Source organism: Tupaia chinensis, unplaced genomic scaffold (genome assembly GCF_000334495.1).
Source record: "Tupaia chinensis unplaced genomic scaffold, TupChi_1.0 Scaffold000247_1, whole genome shotgun sequence".
Classification (NCBI taxonomy): domain Eukaryota; kingdom Metazoa; phylum Chordata; class Mammalia; order Scandentia; family Tupaiidae; genus Tupaia; species Tupaia belangeri.
In genome coordinates this window covers 957,591-976,470 of record NW_006159725.1, presented here as the reverse complement: position 1 = coordinate 976,470, position 18,880 = coordinate 957,591, and the positions used below count along the sequence as shown (strand labels likewise).

The 18,880-nt window shown below is 49.2% G+C and overlaps 1 protein-coding gene across 1 annotated transcript in view; it reads right to left on the bottom strand.

Annotated features, from left to right (window-relative positions):
• GRIK4 (glutamate ionotropic receptor kainate type subunit 4) overlaps window positions 1–18,880 on the bottom strand; it is a 394,611-nt gene that overhangs the window by 43,433 nt on the left and 332,298 nt on the right. The window contains exon 12 of the mRNA XM_006148794.3: window positions 9,013–9,126. Within this exon, the coding sequence (XP_006148856.1) occupies window positions 9,013–9,126 (114 nt within the window). The remainder of the gene's footprint in view (window positions 1–9,012; window positions 9,127–18,880) is intronic.

Below are 18,880 nucleotides of genomic sequence, written 5' to 3'. Positions count from 1 at the left end.
ACCGAGGCCTGCTGGTGAAACTGAAGATTGAATGGAAGCAAAATTAGGATCTGCTCCCTTGGCATTCGGGCTGTGTGTCAGACTGACGGCAGCAGAGTCAGCATTCTCGATGGTGAGAGAGACCCAAAGGGGTCTCGCTACAACCTGGGGTGTTGAGATCCTTTGAACGACAGTGGAGGGGCTTTCCATGGAACTATGAAGTGGCACTAAACTCTCATGTGTCAAAAATTCCTCTTATCCTCATAAGACAATTTGTTCATTCATACTTCTACATATACTAGAAGAAATGATATTCTAGCAAGAATGCAATTGCTATCCCACAGTCTGGAGTCAAATGCATAGGACAATAGGATGGAGAGCAGGAAGTGAATTCAAACACAGATTCTGGAGCCAGACTGCCCAGGGCTGAATCCGGGTTCTACCACTTACAAGTCATAGCCCTGGACAAGTTACTTATGCTCTAGGTCTCTATTTCTTCTTTTGAAACATGGGGTGGGGAAGGGGGTAATAATAAACCCTCCATTGTGGGTTTGTTTGGAGAACTGAGTTAATATATAGGCAGGACTATTTGTGTGTTTTCTCCCCTTCTGTCTTATGGTAGCTGTGGGTCAAGAGACAGGGGTGGTATATGGCCAAGGAGAGAACTTCCTTCTATGCCGATGCCTTCCTCAATGGACAAGAAATACTATTTTCTGTCCTATAACGACACTTGCTAAAGATGCTTGGGGGAGAGAATACCATCTGGCCACAGTCACTTTCCAGAACTCCTGGGGTTCCTATGGGTTATAATACATGAATCATAAGGATTCCCCCAGGGCTCTCCAGGGAAGCAATTAGGGCAATACCAGGCCTTTTTTTTTTTTTTCCCCTGAGAGGATGGCTCTTAGAAGCCAGTGATTCTAACCTTTGGAACTCAGTTCCATCTCAGCCTTCCCAAAGAAGTCATAGACAGACGTGTGGGGCAGATGCGTGCACCAGGCTCTCCTGGATCTGCAGAGGAGCCGCAGTCACCACTCTCCCCATACCCAACTACCGATATCAACTCTCTTTCCTATGCTCTATCCCCTCCCATATCCTCCATGTGCGCAGGACATAGAGACTGAATGGCAACTGACAATGAGGTTTCTTCTTACACAGTCAACTCCCAGCAGTGGTTGATGGTCAATAAAACACTCTCTAGGGCTCAAGAGGTAAAAGAACAGTCCCTGCATGACTCCTTCTAGGAATGGCAGGAGGGAATTCTTCTCATCCTACCACGAGAACCCATGGATAGCCTTCCCAGTGTGTCTGCCATGGATCGTCTTGCTGCAATTTTGGCTTAGCATACACTCCCCCTCTGACTCCAAGAAGAAAAAAGGAAACAAGCAATTAATTCCCCTCCACATAAAGCACGCAGATGGGGTGCTGTCTACATAGCCCAGATGCCAGCCCCTCTATTTTCACTTTGCTGGAAATTTGGAGTGAGGAGATCTAACTTCTAATGCTGGCACTGACCTTGACTTCTTGAGTCATCTTGAACACGTTATTTCAAATTCTCTGGGGGCCATTTTCTTCTTTCCATAAAATGGAACACCACAATCCCCATGAAGAGGGAACGTGAGACTTACTAAAATACTGTTGATAAAACACCTTGAGCTTCCTTGAGAGAGATACACTCAATAAATATCTAATATTAACATGATTAGACATTCAGGGATCCGTATTTCCATTATATGGGCTATCACGTTACTTAGCTTTAAGGAATAGAACTCTATTCATTTTCCATTTTCTTATAACAGAGTATTAAGCAGTATTAGAAATGATTCACTGGTTTACTTAGCATTGTTCTCTGTTTTCCTAGACAGTCTTTCTGAAATGGAACAGACCTTTTTGACAAATGGGTAATACATCCAGCAAATGCCATGCATTAATTTAATGTTGGCATTTATTTCTCTTTCACTTTTTAATCACTCTCTTTCAGAAGTGAAGCAGGACAACATAGGGCGAGAGTTATAAGCTCACATTTTCCAGGGAGTCTAAGATGCTCTGGCTGGCCTGGAACCTACCTGGGTTTATAGACAGAATCCTAAGACTAGGAAGGATCTTGAAAGATCACTTCCTGCATGGCCTTGACACTGAGAGAAATACGCTATTCTACAACAGAGACAGGTAGGTGGAAGTACGTGGGACGTGGAGACAGTGAGCCTGTCTTTAATGGCCCTGCCTCTATGCATAGCCTTTCCTCTTTCCACTGCACTGGGTTCATGGAGTCTCAAAATCCTGTCCTATAAAATGAGAATCATCCTGCTTGCCTTGGGGCACTGCTGCATTGAACCAGGGTCTGCATGAGGAAATGCTTCATCAATTAAAAGATGCGAGTCATCATCCAAATATCTTGGTCATATCCAACCTCCTTGAAGATGGCAACCCTGAATTGTTTAGCTGAGATTTATCCATCTGGGGGCTGTATGGGCCAAATGCTGAATCCCAGGCTGGCTTTTGGAACACTCTAATGATGACTTGCTCTAACAGGCAGGGTGTGCTTGAGGAATACAAACTTACTTTAATATTGGTCTGAGCAAAACATCATTAGGCAAATTGCTGCTACAGGGAAAAAAAAAAAGAAAACTACATGATATATTTTTAATGTCAATATAAGTGGTTTTGTTCTTCCATGCTCTTCTCCCTCCACTCACACAGATACTAAAGAGATCACGGTGTGCATAGACAATGCAAAGTCCTTACTGGCAAAATGCCCGTGAGGTTTCACCACTGTACCAGATACTGGACTAGGCAGTAAGAAGAAATGAACTAAGTGCCAAGGAAATCAAGAGAGTCTTGAGCTTTGGATATCTTGTCACTCAACTTCCCTTCCTGGAGTAGCAAGGGACACCCTAGATTCTAAAGGCTGAGCCATCTACATATGGCCTAGAAGCTCATCCTGGCTCCAGCCAGGGATTCTGATACCTGTTAGGCTGGGTGCTATGTTGGATAGGGATATGCAGGCAGGCCTTGGGGAGGAAAGAGCAATGAGTTCAGGTGGCAGGAGCAGGAGATGGCTATGGGTCACCTGAAACATCTGCTGCCTATCTCTTTTCATTCCTAAGACCAACAGAGGTAAAGACTAGGAAGAAAAAAAAAAAAAAACCTATTTAGGTCATTATCATGCTGCCTAGAATACTGGTTCTGCACAGCTCTCTAACAGAAGTCTGGGTCCTGGGGCCCAGTGCTGCCCAACTGGAAGCCACAAAGGAAAAGAGGGTGCTTATTGACCACAGGGCCACTGGATTTATGGCCTTTCCTCCCTCCCTCCCTTCTTTGTATACTTATCAAGTAAATATGGCATATTTAGCACAACTACATTTTCCACACCAAAAAAATCGTATCATCACAATCTGTAGTCTGACAAGAGGGTACTTTTTAATTAATGTATCTCCCACGGGGGTCCACTTAGAAAGAGACAGGTAAGTAAAGAATAATAGAATGGAACAAAGAAGCGTTTAAACAGAGGTATTGGCAGAGGGCAGTGGTTCGGAGAAAGATGCAATCAGCTCCAGCAGTGCCATTTGAGCTGGGTATTTAAGGCCAGGGAAGAGTCGATTAGATGGTTGCGAGGTGAGAAGATGAATGTGAACCGAGATGAAGAGGCAGCGAGGCTGACATGATGAGAGAGCAGTGAGCAGCATGACACCTGCAAGCAAAGCACTGGAAATGGGATAGGTAGCATAGGCTTTATTATCCATGCTACAAAGAATGAATATTGTTTTTAAGTGACGGAGCTGGTGAATGAGTTTAAGTAGGAGGTTGATAGGATTACAATGGTTAAAACCAGACCCAAACTCCAGTTTGTAGTATGGAAGATTACAACGGGGAACAACTTATATACATTTATTAAGTATGATAGCTAACACTGTATTAAGTATATATCAGGAATTTTTGTAAGTGCATTATATTTGTATTCTCATGTAATTTCATGACAACTCATTTTTACAGATTAAGAAAGTGAGATACAGGGGCCAGGAGGTAGTATAGTGGTTAAGACACTGGACTCCCACATGGTTGACTATGGATAGAGTCCTGGAGCCAACAGCTTGAAACTAATGCCAGAAGCATGTGCATGCATGGCCAAAATCCTAAGAGGAGAATGAAGAAGGGATTGCAATGGGGCCACTCCCCTGGAGGGTGATGTCTCTCTTTCTGTCTCTCTGAATCTCTCTGTGCTCCAATGAGCACACGTGCTCTATAGAAAAAAAAAATCTCTTAAAAAAAAGAATATGAGGGTCTAGATGCAACAAATCAGTAAAATCAACAGAAATGATGGCGAATGCAATAATCAGAGAGGCAGGAGGGATGCCAGGAGAAAGTAGTGGCTTGAATACCAGGAATGGAGGAGGTGTTAAAAAACTGGGATAGGGGCCAGCAGGTGATGTGGCTATTAAGGGTCTGGGTCTCACATGGCCAACTGCACAGTTTGAGTCCAGGACTGAGTGGCTTGAAAAACACATCAGGTGCATGTGCATGCATGCTCCAAATCCCGAGAGGAGCATGGAGAATGAAGAAGAAGGGATTGCAGTATGGCCATCCTCTCTATGGGGTGACTTCTCACTTTCTCTCTCTCTCTCTTTATCTCCCCCTGCCCCTGGTGAGTGCATGTGCCCTATGGCAACCCCCTCCCCCACCAAAGTAAAACAAAACAGAACAGGACAGATAAACAATAAGAAAATGCCACAGTCAGAATCCTTAGCCAGCCTCTTGAGTCGCAGGGAGTAGGTGGCAAAAAGAGCAAAACACTCTTCTTATTTTGCTTCTAGGGATGTCTGGGGAAAAACAGAGACTATGCCCTGATGCTGGGAAGAAGGGAAGTATCCCATAATCAGCTTGTGATGATCCATGTACGTGAAAAAGCGTGGCCGAGCACTGATGGCTGGAAGCTCACCAATTATTTCTAGTCCTCGTTAGGCTTTAGAAAGCTACTTACTGTCACTGATTATTGTGGAGGCATTTGCAATAATTCTTAAGTAGGCATTTAGACTTGGGTTAATTGTTTTTACTTTTACACAGGTTGATTGCCACCAGATGCTCACTTTTTGGTGACAATTACTCATCAAATGGGTGACTTCACAGACAGAACTAAGAGACTCTAGATCCTTATAGATTATAAATGGGATTAAATTAACCATATTTTTGCTTACAGATAACTATCAATTAGAGAAAATTTACAAAATACGAAACCCCCAGTATTTAACTTGAACTTCATTACCTTGACGCTATTATATTAATAGCAGAGACAGCGTCTCAGCTCGTTTTAGATGCAGGCTCTCACGGCAGCTGCCCGTCTCCTTCAGCGTCAGCAGTTCCTGTGCAGTACTCCTCATTTCAAGTACAAAGTTCATCTCAGACTCGTTCTTGCCAGGTCCACTGGGGTTAGCCAATTCAGGGTTGCTCTCTCCCCAGCAGACTTTTTGTTACTTTCTAACTCAGCACAGTACTCACGCTCACGCACAGAACATGCTTAGTAAATATTTGTCAAATAAATGCATAAACTGTCAGTTCTGCTCAGCATAAGCTGTTCACACCAGCCCTGGGTTTGTACTCAGCATGGCCCTCTGTTATAAATCCGATTGGAGCAGCCATGTGGCACACTGGTGTACTGGTGTGGCAGCCACCAGAGAGGGGGTCCTGACCTGACTGGGGAACGGTCAGGATTCTCTGGAGAAACAGAACCAATGAGAGATCCTCCTCTCTCTCTCTCTCTCTCTCTCTCTCTTTCTCTCTCTCTCTCTATAGAAACTCAGGCATGAGTTCTACATTATAGATTTATAGCACAATTCTTTATTTTTTTAAAAAAAGAATTGTTTATTTACTTATTATTTAAAACTTTGCTATATGGCACATATGCTCACCAGAGAGAGACAGAGGGAGGTAGAGAGGGAGAGTAAGAAAGTAAGCTGCCAGATCCAGGACTTGAACCATGATCAGCGCCTTAACCACCTGCTGGCCCATCTTTTCTTGTTTTTGTTTGTTTGTTTTAAGGGAGAATGCAGACGAGGTGGAAGGCCAGGGGTAGATGACATTAGATTATCTGCTCTTTATTTGTCAAGATAATCAAGAGAGGGAGACCTGGTGGCAGGGTGGCACAATGCTTTGCCATGCTGGAGACCATATGGAAGTGCCTTAATCACCATGCCACCTGCTGGCGCCAGAATTCCTTCTTGAGAAAAACCTCAGTGTTTGTGCTTATGTCCTTCAACTGATTGATGAGGCCCACCCACACTATGGAGAGTAATCTCCTCCACTTAAAGATCGCCCATTGTGGATGTCAATCATAAATACAAAATACCTCCCCAGTAACACCTGGACTTGTGGTGGTCCAAACATTTAGGCAATGAAACCAGGCCAAATTGGCAGGTGAGACTTCATAGCCCAGGAGCTAGTGCAGGGGTTCTAGTCGATTCCTAGGTTTGTAAGTGGTGGGAAACAATTTGGTCAACAATCCAATTTAGGATGTCCAGAGGGCTGGCGAGTGATTTGGGATTGGGCTCTGAGCAGTCGACATTTACAACAGTGGTGTCTTAGGTGGAGAGGTGCCTGGCAGCAGGTGTTCCCAGGTGGTGGAAACACATGGGGTTGGGTGGCTTTGGCCACATGGGTCCTAATGAGTTACTGAGTCACCAGCAGGGCTGCAGATCCTTCAGTGTTAACCAGGAAATCTAGCCTGGCGCCTGGCTGCAGGGCTGTGTCAGGCCACAGCAGGGCAGTCGAGAGAGGGGCTGTGTGTTGCCATTTCTTTCAGGTGTCCACTTAGGGCTTGGGAGGAGGAGGAGGAGCCTCAGAAAACAGTTCTGACAACAGCCTGGGAGTACTGACTGATGTGAGATGACAAACATGCTGTCCTGGAGTCAGGGGGCTTGAATTCCAGGCCCAACTCTGTAGGTGACGTCGGTTTCCTCATCTGGATGTTGGGAATAACACCTGCCCTCTTTCCCCAAAGAACAGGCCTGAGGATCAAATGAGAAAGGTCGACGAGGTGCCTCCTAGGACAGTTACTTGAATGTCACACACACACAGGGTGGCAGGCTGGGGTCACAGAGAGAGTGTGTGTGTGAATCACATGGATTTGAATGCGTTAGCATGTGGCCATGTCCAAGTTTTCAGACTGATTGCTCCTCAGTGTCTTGATTTCATGAAGAACAGACATTCACCGGTCTCGTAGGCCAAGACTTCATCACATATTTCAGTGGGGGACACAATTCAGTAAAGTCTGCCATGTAATAACAACTTGTATCACGGATGCCTGAGGTCTCTGTCATGACAAGCAGCATGTATGGGGGCCCAATCCTCCAGTGTCTTTTGTTGCAGTCTGGAGGACTCGGGTGCTGTTTCGTCTTCTGGATGACTCGGCATGTTTCCGAGCTGGGCAGGGATGTCAATGAACACAGAGGCCCAGAGCAGGGCGGTGTTCATCTGAGCACCCGGGCTGGCTGCACGGGCTCCAAGCAAAGAGCTCTCCCTCCTGGAGACCCTGCGCCACCGTTCTTGATGCCCTACCAGCTGCCAGCCATGAGAGCTCAGACTGGGGCTATAGAGGTGACAGTCCCCTGCCCCCAGGGCTGGGGTTGGGTCTTAGAGAGGGTCACTTCTTGAGCAAGCATGTGGGGTAACTTCATGGTCCCTTCCCTGTGTAGCAGGCTATGGCGCCTGGTTACGTGCCCGAGTACGCCATCATAGCTGAACTGGCATGCCGAAAGTGACTAGAGCACCGGGACTTCACAGAAAAGCTGTGCCCAGGAAGGCTCTTCTGTCCCGGTAGAGTAAACTAGGTAAAATCTTCCATTTACTTGCAATGAAATGATCATGGGAGATGAGATCATTCTTCTTCTCCTGGTCCCCCCACTTAGCCAGTATCTTTGGGGGTCACGTCCATTCTCTGCTGCCTATTGGTGTGTTCTCACAAACTCATCTGACACTCACTCTAGCAATCTAGTTAGGGAACTTTCTTTTCTTAATTTCTTTTTTTTTTTAATTAAAGTTTTTGCCAGAGGGTTCGTGAGCTCACTGGTGAGAAACAGAGAGAGACAGTGAGAGGGAAAGTGACAAATCACACGCTGGGGGGATGGCCACACTGCAATCCTTTCTCCTCCATTCCCTCCCCAGGATTTTGGGCATGCAAGTACATGCACCCAGAGTGATTTTCAAACTGCCAAGTCTGGGACTCAAACCATAGATGGCCCTGTGGGAAACCAGTGCCTTAACCACTATGCCACCTGCTGGCCCGTCTTTTCTTTTCTTTTTCTATTTTCTTTCTTTTTTTAGGGGAGAATGCAGAAGAGGGGACAGACCAGGGGTAGGTGACATTAGATTATCTGCTCTTTATTTGCCAAGATAATCAAGAGAGGGAGACTTGGTGGCAGGGTGGAGCATGCTTTGCCATGCTGGAGACCATATGGAAGACCAAGGTTTTGTTCCCTGGTTTATCTTTACAGGCCAGGCACTTACCACCCGTGATCCTGGCAGGCTGGGAAGGCAGGAGGGGAGTGGAGAGCACAACGCAGGACCCTGCTTTGGGAGCTTGTCTCTCTCTCTCCCATGAAGTTAAAATGTGAAGAAAAGAAACAGGAGGAAATCTGCATTTCTTCACCATTGGCAACACTCAGAGTGAAAACGGCAGTGGGCAAAGTTCCTGAGGGTGCTGAGGTGACCTATCAGAGCTGGCCCTGTCCCCAGGAGGAAGCAGAGTGACCAACGGGGGAGGGGGGCTAGTCACAGACACACAACGCACGCATGCTGAGCATCACTCGCGGCACCCCTATTCAAGAGGCAGAGCGGTTTTTACGGGAGTCCACAGCCACGATGTTTCCATCCCTCCTGTTTGCACATTCGTGCAGCTGAAGGGGGAAAAAAATAGCCCTGCACATTTGCATTTAAGTCTTGAAATCTAAATATTTCCGTGAGTCATTCATTATTACCATATAACTCAGTGTTTGCATGCAAATAACTTTAATGACATAAATGCTTATAAAAGAAGTCTCTTACCATATGAACTCGGTAAAGAATGCTAATTCCCAGAGTCATGAATGGCTTAGAGAAATCAATCACCTTCTCCCGTTCGGCTGTAATGGTGAGGCCCGCCACCGCCAGATCTGCTTTCTGAAAGGAACAGAGACAGCCCATCAGTGGTTGGCCACATGAGGTAGGGCACACGGGCTTGTCACCAAAGACTGTCACTGCTGAAGAAATGATACTCCCAGGCTTCTTGGCTCAGAGAGTGGCTCTAAGTAGACACAGCATATCCCAGATCTAGACACACAATCAAGCAGGACGCAGAAAACGAAGCTATAACTCATGCTCACTGGTGGTTAGAAATACATAAATAATTTTGGGGCCAGCAGGTGGCGTGGTGGTTAAGGGTACTGGATTCCCATATGGCCGACCATAGTTTGAGTCCCAGACCTAGTGGCTTGCTTTCTCACTTTCCCTCTCTCTCTCTCACTGTCTCTCTCTGGTTGAATTAAAACAAATAAATAAAGTTAAATAAAATAATTGAAAAAAAAAACGTATATAATTTTGGACATGTATGCACATGTGCCTGGTGTGTCTTTCAAGCTGTCTGTTCCAGTACTTGAATGGTGCAGCTGGCCGTGCAGGATCCAGTACATTAACCACCATGCCACCTGTTGGACCAAAATCCAGATGGGAGAATGAAGGAGAAGGGATTGCACATGGCCCTCCCACCTTGGGGGTGATTTCTCACTTTCCCTCTTTCTCTGTCTCTCCCTCTAGCAAGCACGAGTGCCCTATGACAAAAATCTAATAATAATAATAACAATAAAATAGACATAAATAATTTAAAAGGCAGGAGGCATCACTCCCAGAATGCTCGGAGACTGTCTCAAATGTCCCAGGGGATGGGCTCAGGAGGGGAAAATCGGCCTCCAAGGCTCCTGGGTTCTCTAGTCTTTATTTAGTATATCTGTCACCTCAACTTCACCAAGTACCTGAGTTGTGCGGGGCGGGGGGGTGGGTTATGATAAAATGTGAAAATGCTGGAACCACAGAAATGAGACCCCGTTCATTCCACAGTGAGGAAACGAACAAGAAGGCGAGTGAGTGGTCCAGTGTCCCAGAGCTCGTCCCCGCAGAGCTCGGGCCGGAATTCGGGTCTCCTGGATCACCGGTTACTTAGGTTGTGTTGAGGTTCGAAATTCTAGTGCCATAAGAGAATTATGAGAAGGGAATCTAGGCTTTTCCATGCAAAAGTACCACAATTTGTGGCAAAGAAGAAGACGTCTCTCCTATTCGCTTCTAAATCTTACCTCCTACCTGCCTGCTCTTCTCACGTGGGGCAATGGGACAAGCGAAGATCTGGAGCTCAGTTTTACTAACCAGATCACTAACCAACTCAAACTAGCTAACCAACCAGCAGACTCAGGCAAGTTGTTCGTTGAGACTTTCTCAACCTCATCCTTAAACCACGGACGTGTGGGGGTCCTTCCCAGCAGTCTTCTAAGGCCTACAGGGCCACCTGAAATCCAATACCCAATTACACTGTGCATTCCTGAGTCTCAGCCTGACTCCCTGGATCAGCGTCTTCGGTGGTAGGACTCAGAAATCTGTATTTGAAACAAGCTGTCCAAGAGACTCTAATGTACAACAACGTTTAAGAACCGTGTTTTAAGGAGCCAGGAGGTGGCATAGTGGTGAAGGCGCTGGGCTCCCATGTGGCTTATGGCAGTTGGAGTCCCAGGCCTGGCAGTTTGAAAATCACACCAGAGGCGTGTGTACACACCCACAATCTCAGGAGGAGAATGGAGAAGAGATTGCAGTGTGGTCATCCCCCCCTCCTGGGTGATTTCTCACTTCTCCTGTCATTATCTCTCTCTGTCTTTCTCCAGCAGAGTGCACGTGCCCTAAGGCAAAAACCTTAAAAAAGAAAGAAAGACGTTTTGAAACCTGGATTGTATCTCCAAGTGGCCTCCGGCGATTTGCATTTCAGCTTCTTTAACTCCTAAAGCTGACAGATCCACTGATGCAAAAGATGCAATTAGAGATGAGGAAACACGAAGTGTCCAATAATATCCAACAGACCAATTAGTTCTGAAGGAGCGTGTGCAGGCATGTGTACACGCAATTCTGCCTAAACCACTGCACAGAGAGAGTAGGGACCCAGGCATGCTGACCTTGTTACCCACGAGGGAGTCGAGATTTGTGTACAGAGGATGATCCATTGGCAAAGGTCACCATCTCAACCCTGCTCCTCTGTTCCTAATTTCTGTGCCAGGCCTTACAGCAATTGCACGGTGTGGCACGAGCTAACGAACGGGGCGTTACTAGGTGCAGTCATCCTTAAGAGAAACTAGTCCGGAGATGAGAGAGATTTTTAATAAAAAGGATGGAAAATGGGAATGACTCATTCTGTATTTCTCCAAGAGCGTGTTGATTACTGCTATCAAGCGAATCAACCCTCGGGTTGGACAGTGAGGTCTGATTGGAAGATTGTGAGTGTCCTCGTGATGGGGACTCTTGGAGGACTGCCTGGGCCTGTCAGAGCCTCAGTCCCTCCGTGGCACTGGCTTGAATTCAGCTTGTAGGAACGCGAGTGCAACAGAAATCAGCCAGCGTGGGAGCCAAACCCCGCCTGAAACCTGGGGTGGGGGGACACGAGTGAGACGCGCAAGAATGCAGGAACCAAGTCCAGATCAGGAAAACGAGAACTGATGAGATGGGGAAGAGGCCAACGTGACCGGCAGCCCTTTCTCTGGTTATTAAAAGGAATTCAGTGAACCGAAGTCGACACCTCCCATCTTCACATTTCTCTTCCCCACACCCACCTTTCCTTCTTAGAGGGCAGACTTTGGATTAAAATGTGGAAACCACTTTGCAAGTTTATTAAAGTTGACCAACAATGACATGACGCCAACACAGTTCCACCTGCCCAGCTGGAGAGCTGGAAACAGACAAGATCCCACTCTCAGAGATTTTTCTGGGGTACGTACAGATGACCACACGCCCGGGGAGAGGAAGAGCCTGGCCTGGGACAGGGCGTTCTGTCTATTCGTGAATAGACACTCCCTCAGACTGGGCAGAGGGACACGGCTCCATGCTGACACTCTGACCTCTCACCTTCAAACCCAGTCTCCCTTTCCTTTGTCCCCAGTTAAGGATCAGTTGGGGGGCAGGGAGGTGGGGAAGGAGGGATGTGACGGGAAAGGGCAGGCCAAGCTAGAGGAGACTGTGGAGGTCTGTGGCAGGTGCTTTTTATATTTAATGGACTCAGTATAGAAGAGTAATTATCTACCTTGGCTTCAATGCACCCTGGGGTCTTGGCAACAATCATGTGGGCTCAGATGATTCCAGAAGACATGCGTTCATTTGCGTTCGTTTTATTTTACCTTAGTTAAAAAGATATTATGCTGTAAAGCAGGCTTCCGATGAGGAGCTGATGTGCCGTGAAACCAAACTAGCGGGCTGGGGCTGCTAAAATGGAAGGAGTGGTGGTGTGGGAAGCAGACACGGTGTGGGTGGGAGGATAGCTGTGCCCGTCTGCCCTCTGGGGGACAGGACATCAGATCTGGTAGGCCCTTGTGACCTTTGGCAAGTTACTCCACTCAAGGGAATAGTTCCTAAACTGTTCTATGCCAGGATTCAACTATATGTTCTCCAACCTGTTTTCTAGTCCTAAAACCCTTTGCTTTGGGGAGCATTAGATGGCTTTGTGGTTAAAGTACTGAACTCCTACATGGTTGACCGCAGTTCAAGTCCTGAACCCGGCACCTTAGAAACTCTTGCTGGGCACATGTGCATGTGTGCCCACAATTCCAAGAGGAGAATGGAGGAGAAAGGACTGCAGCATAGCTATCCCCCTGTGGGGAGGGGTGATTTCTCCCTTTCTGTCTCTGTCTCTCCAACAAAGTACATGTGTCTAATAGCAAAAATCTCTCTTTTAAAAAAAAAAATCCCCGTTGCTTTGACCTGCCTGGTGAGAACGGGTGCAGCTTCCATGAATTGGCCTCTACTTTGCTTAAGAAGATGACGAAGATCAGCGAAATTGAAATCTGCAGAGGATTCGGGAGAAAAGTGTTTACCAGACACATGAGCAAAGAGCGGCAGCTGACAGCCACCCAAGGCAGGGACATTTTATTGTGGGAAAGCACTCCAGAAAGGTCAGGACGGTGCAGCACCAGCTGGGAAGAGCAGCTCTGAAACTGCAGCCAGGGCGCTGGGAGACTAGAACAGGCTGGAAGACGAGCAGGGCTGTAAAGGGAGTGATGGCGATGGCTTCCCATGTCACATGCTCCTGGTCACGCTCCGGGCGTGCGTACGTGCACACGGGGTATATAAATACATTCCCTCCGAGAGAAGGACCTCTCTCCTCTCTGCATTTCTGATTTGAAAGTGTGCTTTGAAGCGCTGTGTCTGTCTCCGAGAGATCCTCTTTCATCTCCTGGATGTTTGTGGAATTTACAAGGAGAGGGCAGACAGGAGCCAGCCTGGAGGTGACTTCCAAAACATACTCTCGTTTGCCTCATGGTGTTTAATAGGGGTCGCATGACAGCCACCAACAGTTTCAAAGCCTGAGGCTTGCCATGGCGGTGGCCCTTCTCCTGGGACTTGGGCGGGCTGGGAGGAAGATGGTTTTCTCAGCAGGGCTCTGGTCTGCATCTGCCCCAGGCCAATGCTCCCACCGTGTGCTTCCGGAAAACACAAGGACGGGTCTGATGGCAGGCCTGGGCCGTCTGAAGCAGACAAGACCTACCTAAGTCTCCCTCGCTTCTTTTTTAGACAGCTGCTGCCCCCTTTTGGACAAAACTGTATCCCTCCCACTCAGCGGTCTCCCAGCACCCTTGCACTGACTCCAGATGCCTCTGCAGGCCTGCCTCCACCAGGGGGCCCTCCCCAGGACACAGCCAGGCCACTGAAGGGGCGGGAGGGGGTTAGGAGGCCTGCTCTGCCTCATGTCCCTGTGGAATTCACGCGCCTTCTCTGGGACTCAGTGATCTTGGCCTGCCCATCTACATGGTGTGGAGGTCAGGTGTGACGGACGGTGCAGAAGAGTCTTACAAACCATGTGAGCTGCAAAGCGCCACCCAGCCCCTGCCAGCGAGAGGCCATAAGGCATGGAGGGAGTAGCCGAGACTTGGCCTTCAGAGCGAGTGAGACCCGCCTGGACCCTGTCATTTACCTACTCGTGTGTGACCCTGGGCAAGTCATTTAACCTCTGCTAAGCCTCAGTTTCCTCTTCTATCAAGTGGGATGAGAAATAGCACCACCTCCTAGAATGGCCGAGAGGACAGATGGAACCTGGTGATGGCTGCTGAGTGTGGGCACTGGTTGGGGTCTGACAAGGGTTTGCTGTTGGGACGATGATGGCGATGACGATAATGACGGAGAACCTGGTGATCATGAGGGTCCCAGCAGGGGCCTCTGGACACAGCAGCTCAGTCCATGTGGACTCGTAGGTGTGCCTGGGGAGGGCAGCTCTGTTCCAAAGATGCGCAGTGCCCATTCTGCTCAAGGTCCCCAGATGCTTGGCCTCTGGTGGCCTTTCCCGGGTGACCTAGAACACTCACAGGGTGGGGCTGACGCCATGGACTTCTCTGCTGACTCTCTGTCTCTGCAGACCCCCATGGGAACCCTCCCGGGCCTCCCACTCGCCCATCCTTTGGGAAACTCTCGGGAAAAACCAACACCCAGTTGTTCTCCGTGGCCTTTTCCTTGTGTGATTCTCCTCTGGGGAGAGAGGATTAAATGGGCTCTCTGGCTCCCTTTGAAGGTTCTCTCTGATTGACCATCCTGCTTCCAAGGCTTCCAGAACTTTCTTCTCTGGCTTCTTGACACCCCCTCCCCCGGGGCCCCTGCTGCAGTTTTCTGTCCTGGGGAGGCCGCTGCCCCTCCAGGCCAGCAGCTCTCTACCGCTTTGCCAGTCACGCCCCCACATGTCCGTCTCGCTGCTGCTCAGGTCGCTTAGCGCCTCGCAGTCTTAGCTGTCATTTATTTAACTCTGTAATTGTGTTACTGAACTCTGCGAAGCTTTGGGAGGCCACAGCTGGAATGAGAAAACACTACACAGAAGAAGGCTGTACTGAGTATTCCTGGAAACCTTCATTCCAAGGTAATTGTCTCTGGAGATCCCTGTATATTGAAAAGGCTCACAGATTTCCAAGCAAGGCCAGGCCCGAGGCTGTAAAAACGAGGCTAGCATTAACCGTGAACACCCGGCGAGGAGGGGTCCGAGTCCAGCGAGCCTAGCTTTCCTAGGAGGGATAATGCACATTGGGGTCTGGCTGAAGATCTGACTCAGGGTGACAAGGGACTGCTGAGCCCATCGGGGCTTCCAGGAGGCATGTGTCATGGGAGATCCCTTACGTGTGGGATCTCAGGGTAGACAGGGCTGTCTGCAGCAGCCCCTGCCTGCCCCCGGCTATTCCCTCCTCTTCAGTGCTCAGTTAACCTCACTGTGGCTGCCCTGGAGCCACAGCCGGCCTCCCTAGAGGCAGGAAGCTAGGGGTAGGGGTGGGAAGAGTAAACAAGCCAGAGAACCACCTAGCGACTCTCTGCCCAGCACGGGCAGTGTGTAAGGTGCTGGGGCACTATGCTGCTCCAATGCAAAGTGGAAGAGGCAGTCACCAGATGGTTAAACATGTCTTGCACAGGGCCAGCAGGTGACATGGTGGTTAAGAACCTGGACTTGCACATGGCTGACCACAGTTCAAGTCCTGGACCTGGCAATTTGTTTTCTCACTTTCTCTCAAAATAAAAAATAATAAAAATAAATAAAAGGAATATTTAAAAATAAGTTTTGCAAAACTGCCCCTGCGCTAAATGTAACACGAGTCATATAAGGCATGAGGAGCAGACGGAGCGCATGTATGACAGAGCCTAGGAGGTCCGCAGGGGTGTTTCCAACAGGTGGCTGTGACCTGGACAGGGGCGACCTGCGAGAAGGCGGGTGAGCATGCCCATCAGAGGGACTGCTTGGCTCGAGACCCTGAGGTGCGAAGAGGAAGGTCACAGTGGCAGGAGAGCATGGGGCCGCGGAGTTTGCTGGAAATTGAGACTGGAGTGGCTGCTGGCACTCACAAGATGCCGTGCCTCAATGAGCAATCAGAAGGCCCCGAAGAGCTTTAAATGGTGGGCGTTCTGCAGGATCGGCCTTGTAACGATAGCGTGACTAACACCCGCAGCCTTGCCTGTGTGTCGGGCACCGGACTAAGCCCTTCGTGTGTATCCCCTCCCTCGGTACCTGAAAACTCCTATGAGGTGGGTTATTAACACCATCCCTATTTTACAGATGAGACTGAGGCACAGAGAAATTGAGTAACTTGCCCAAGCTTGCAGAGCAAGTAAGCAGCAGAACCACGATTCAAACCCAGGCAGGTTGGCTTCAGAGGCTACATTCTGAATCAGCAACAAATGCAACTAGCTTTTAGTGTAGACGCCGGGCGCGTGTGCGTGCATGCCCAAGATCCCGAGAGGAGAATGGAGGAGAAGGGATTGCGGCGTGACCATCCCCCCTGGGGGGTGATTTCTCGCTGGCCAGCCATCACGTGACTGCCCTGTTCCAGAGACCAGGCGATGCCTATCAGTCCTCGGCCTGCCGACCCCCGAGCCAGCCATATTCCCAGGCCCTGCCTGGCCCAGGCTGAGGTTGGGACACAGCTCTCCCTCACCCCACCTGCTCTGTCTCCTGACTACACTGCCTGGGTTACTGGTAGCAAAGCAAACTGGGTTCAAGTCCTAGCCCTGTCCCCTACTAACCGCGACCTTGCAGAGGGCTTGTATTTCCTTCCAGCTTGATTTCTCATCCGTACATGGGATACTAATCGTCAGCTCGGGGCTGCTGTGAGGACAAACCAGATACAGCACAGAGCCTGGCATACAGGGTACTCCACAACGGTGAGTGCCAACGTCACTTTTGCACAGGGACAACTGTAACAATGACTCCCCTGAAGCCCAGGCCAGGAGTCGGCCCTCACAGTCTGAGCGCTCCTGCAACTCTGGCTCTATATCTGGCTCAGTCATTGCACTCGGCCGCCTCTCAAACACCCCGTACTTCTCCAAGGTTGCATTTTACACTCACTCCACGTGGAAGTGCGGCCATCAACTCCACCCACTCTTCAAAGGCCCTTTGAAGTTTACCTTCTTTTTTGTTCTTTAAGGTTTCTGCCATAGGGTACATGCACTCACCAGAGAGAGACAAGGAAGGTGAGAAGTCACCCCCCACCCCCCTAGGGAGGATGGCCACATCACAATCTCTTCTCCATTCTCCTCCCAGAATCTTGGGTACGCACACACACATGTCCAGCATCAAGCCACCAGGTCCAGGATTCGAACCATGGTCAGCCAAGTGGGAGTCCAGCACCTTAACCATCACACCACCTGCTGATGCCCAGAGTTCACCTTCTCTATAAACCCTTCCCTGATCATTCCGTAGGATGAAGCTCCCTCTCCTCTCAGTTGCCAAAGGAGCTAAGACACTGCATGCCCTGCACTGTGGCATACACCCCAAAGTCACCTCGTATTAGAACAGGGGGCCTAGACCCATCCTCTAACTCTGCCACTTAGTAGCTGTGTGACTGCAGGAAAGCGCTTAACTCCTCTGTGCCCCAGGTTATTTACCCGCACAGTGGGGATAATAGCGGTCCCTGACCTGCAGATGCTGGCACAGTGGTAAAATGGACACTTGGCGAGGCCGACCCAAGGGGGCTGGGCGTGTCCGGAGACCTCCCCGAATGCTGTGGCACGCATGGGCTGGAGATCCAGGCCGCTGAAGCTGCAGCAAATGCAGGGACTCTGGCGCTGGTGTTGTTTCTCCCTCCCTCTCCCTATCTCTCTGTCTCTCACTCATGGAAGAAATAATTAAACTAGAAAAAATATGAAGTTCCCACCACCATGGAACTCCTATGAAAATTAAATGAGGAACCCATGCAAAACCTAAGTCTGCACAGACTAACTTGTTTGTTTGTTTTATAGAGGTTTTTGCCATAGGGCATGAGAGAGAGAGACAGAGAGAGAGAGAGAGATAGTGCAAGGGAAAGTGAGAAGTTACTCCCCCTGGTGGGGGGGGATGGCCATGCCACAATCCCTTTTCCTCCTGGGATCATGGGTAGGCATGCACACGCACCTGGCATGATTTTCAAGCTACTGGGTCCGAGTCTTGAACTGCAGTTGGCCATGTGGGAGTCCAGCAACGTCACCACTACACCACCTGCTGGCCCCCAGACTAACTCCTGACAAAGGCGACCTCTTACTACTGTTGTGATTGTGTACATGTGCATAGCTTATTCTCCCACTAGACTGCAAGCTGCTTGAAGCAAAGGCCACGTCTTTTCCAAGTTTAAAATATTTTGAAATTGTCAGGAGTCGTGTTTTACAGATAATGACACTGAGGCCTGGAGAGATCAGTCATTTGCTCAAGTAAACACAGCTAGGACATGAAGAGAGACCCGCATGGACAGATCCTCAGGGCTGTGACCCCCTAAACACAGCTGTCCTCAGCGCCCCCTGCTGGCTGCGAATTAGGCTGGTTTCTGACAGGCCAGTATGCAAGAGGGATTCCCGTTGGGAAGCAGGTATATGAGAACCAGCTTCAGGTCCTGATCTGGATGTGCTCAGACACGCCCCCCCCTCCTCCCTGACCTGGCCTGAGGAAGACCAGAAGCCCAAGATCCCCACCAGAGGCTCCCTTTGTCTCCGCTCCGTCCTCAGACACTGCCTCTTTGATACCTTGGACAGCGTCACATGGGGTGCCCCAATTCCTGCTTAACACACTGATTAATTACGACCTGGGAAGGAGTGGGAATGACAGGTCTGGCCTGAGCCAGAAGCCAGAGGACTCCACAGAGTGCCCCCACTCTCCCCAGGCCCAGGCCTCTGGCTGCACAGTCCGGCGGACCAGCCTCTC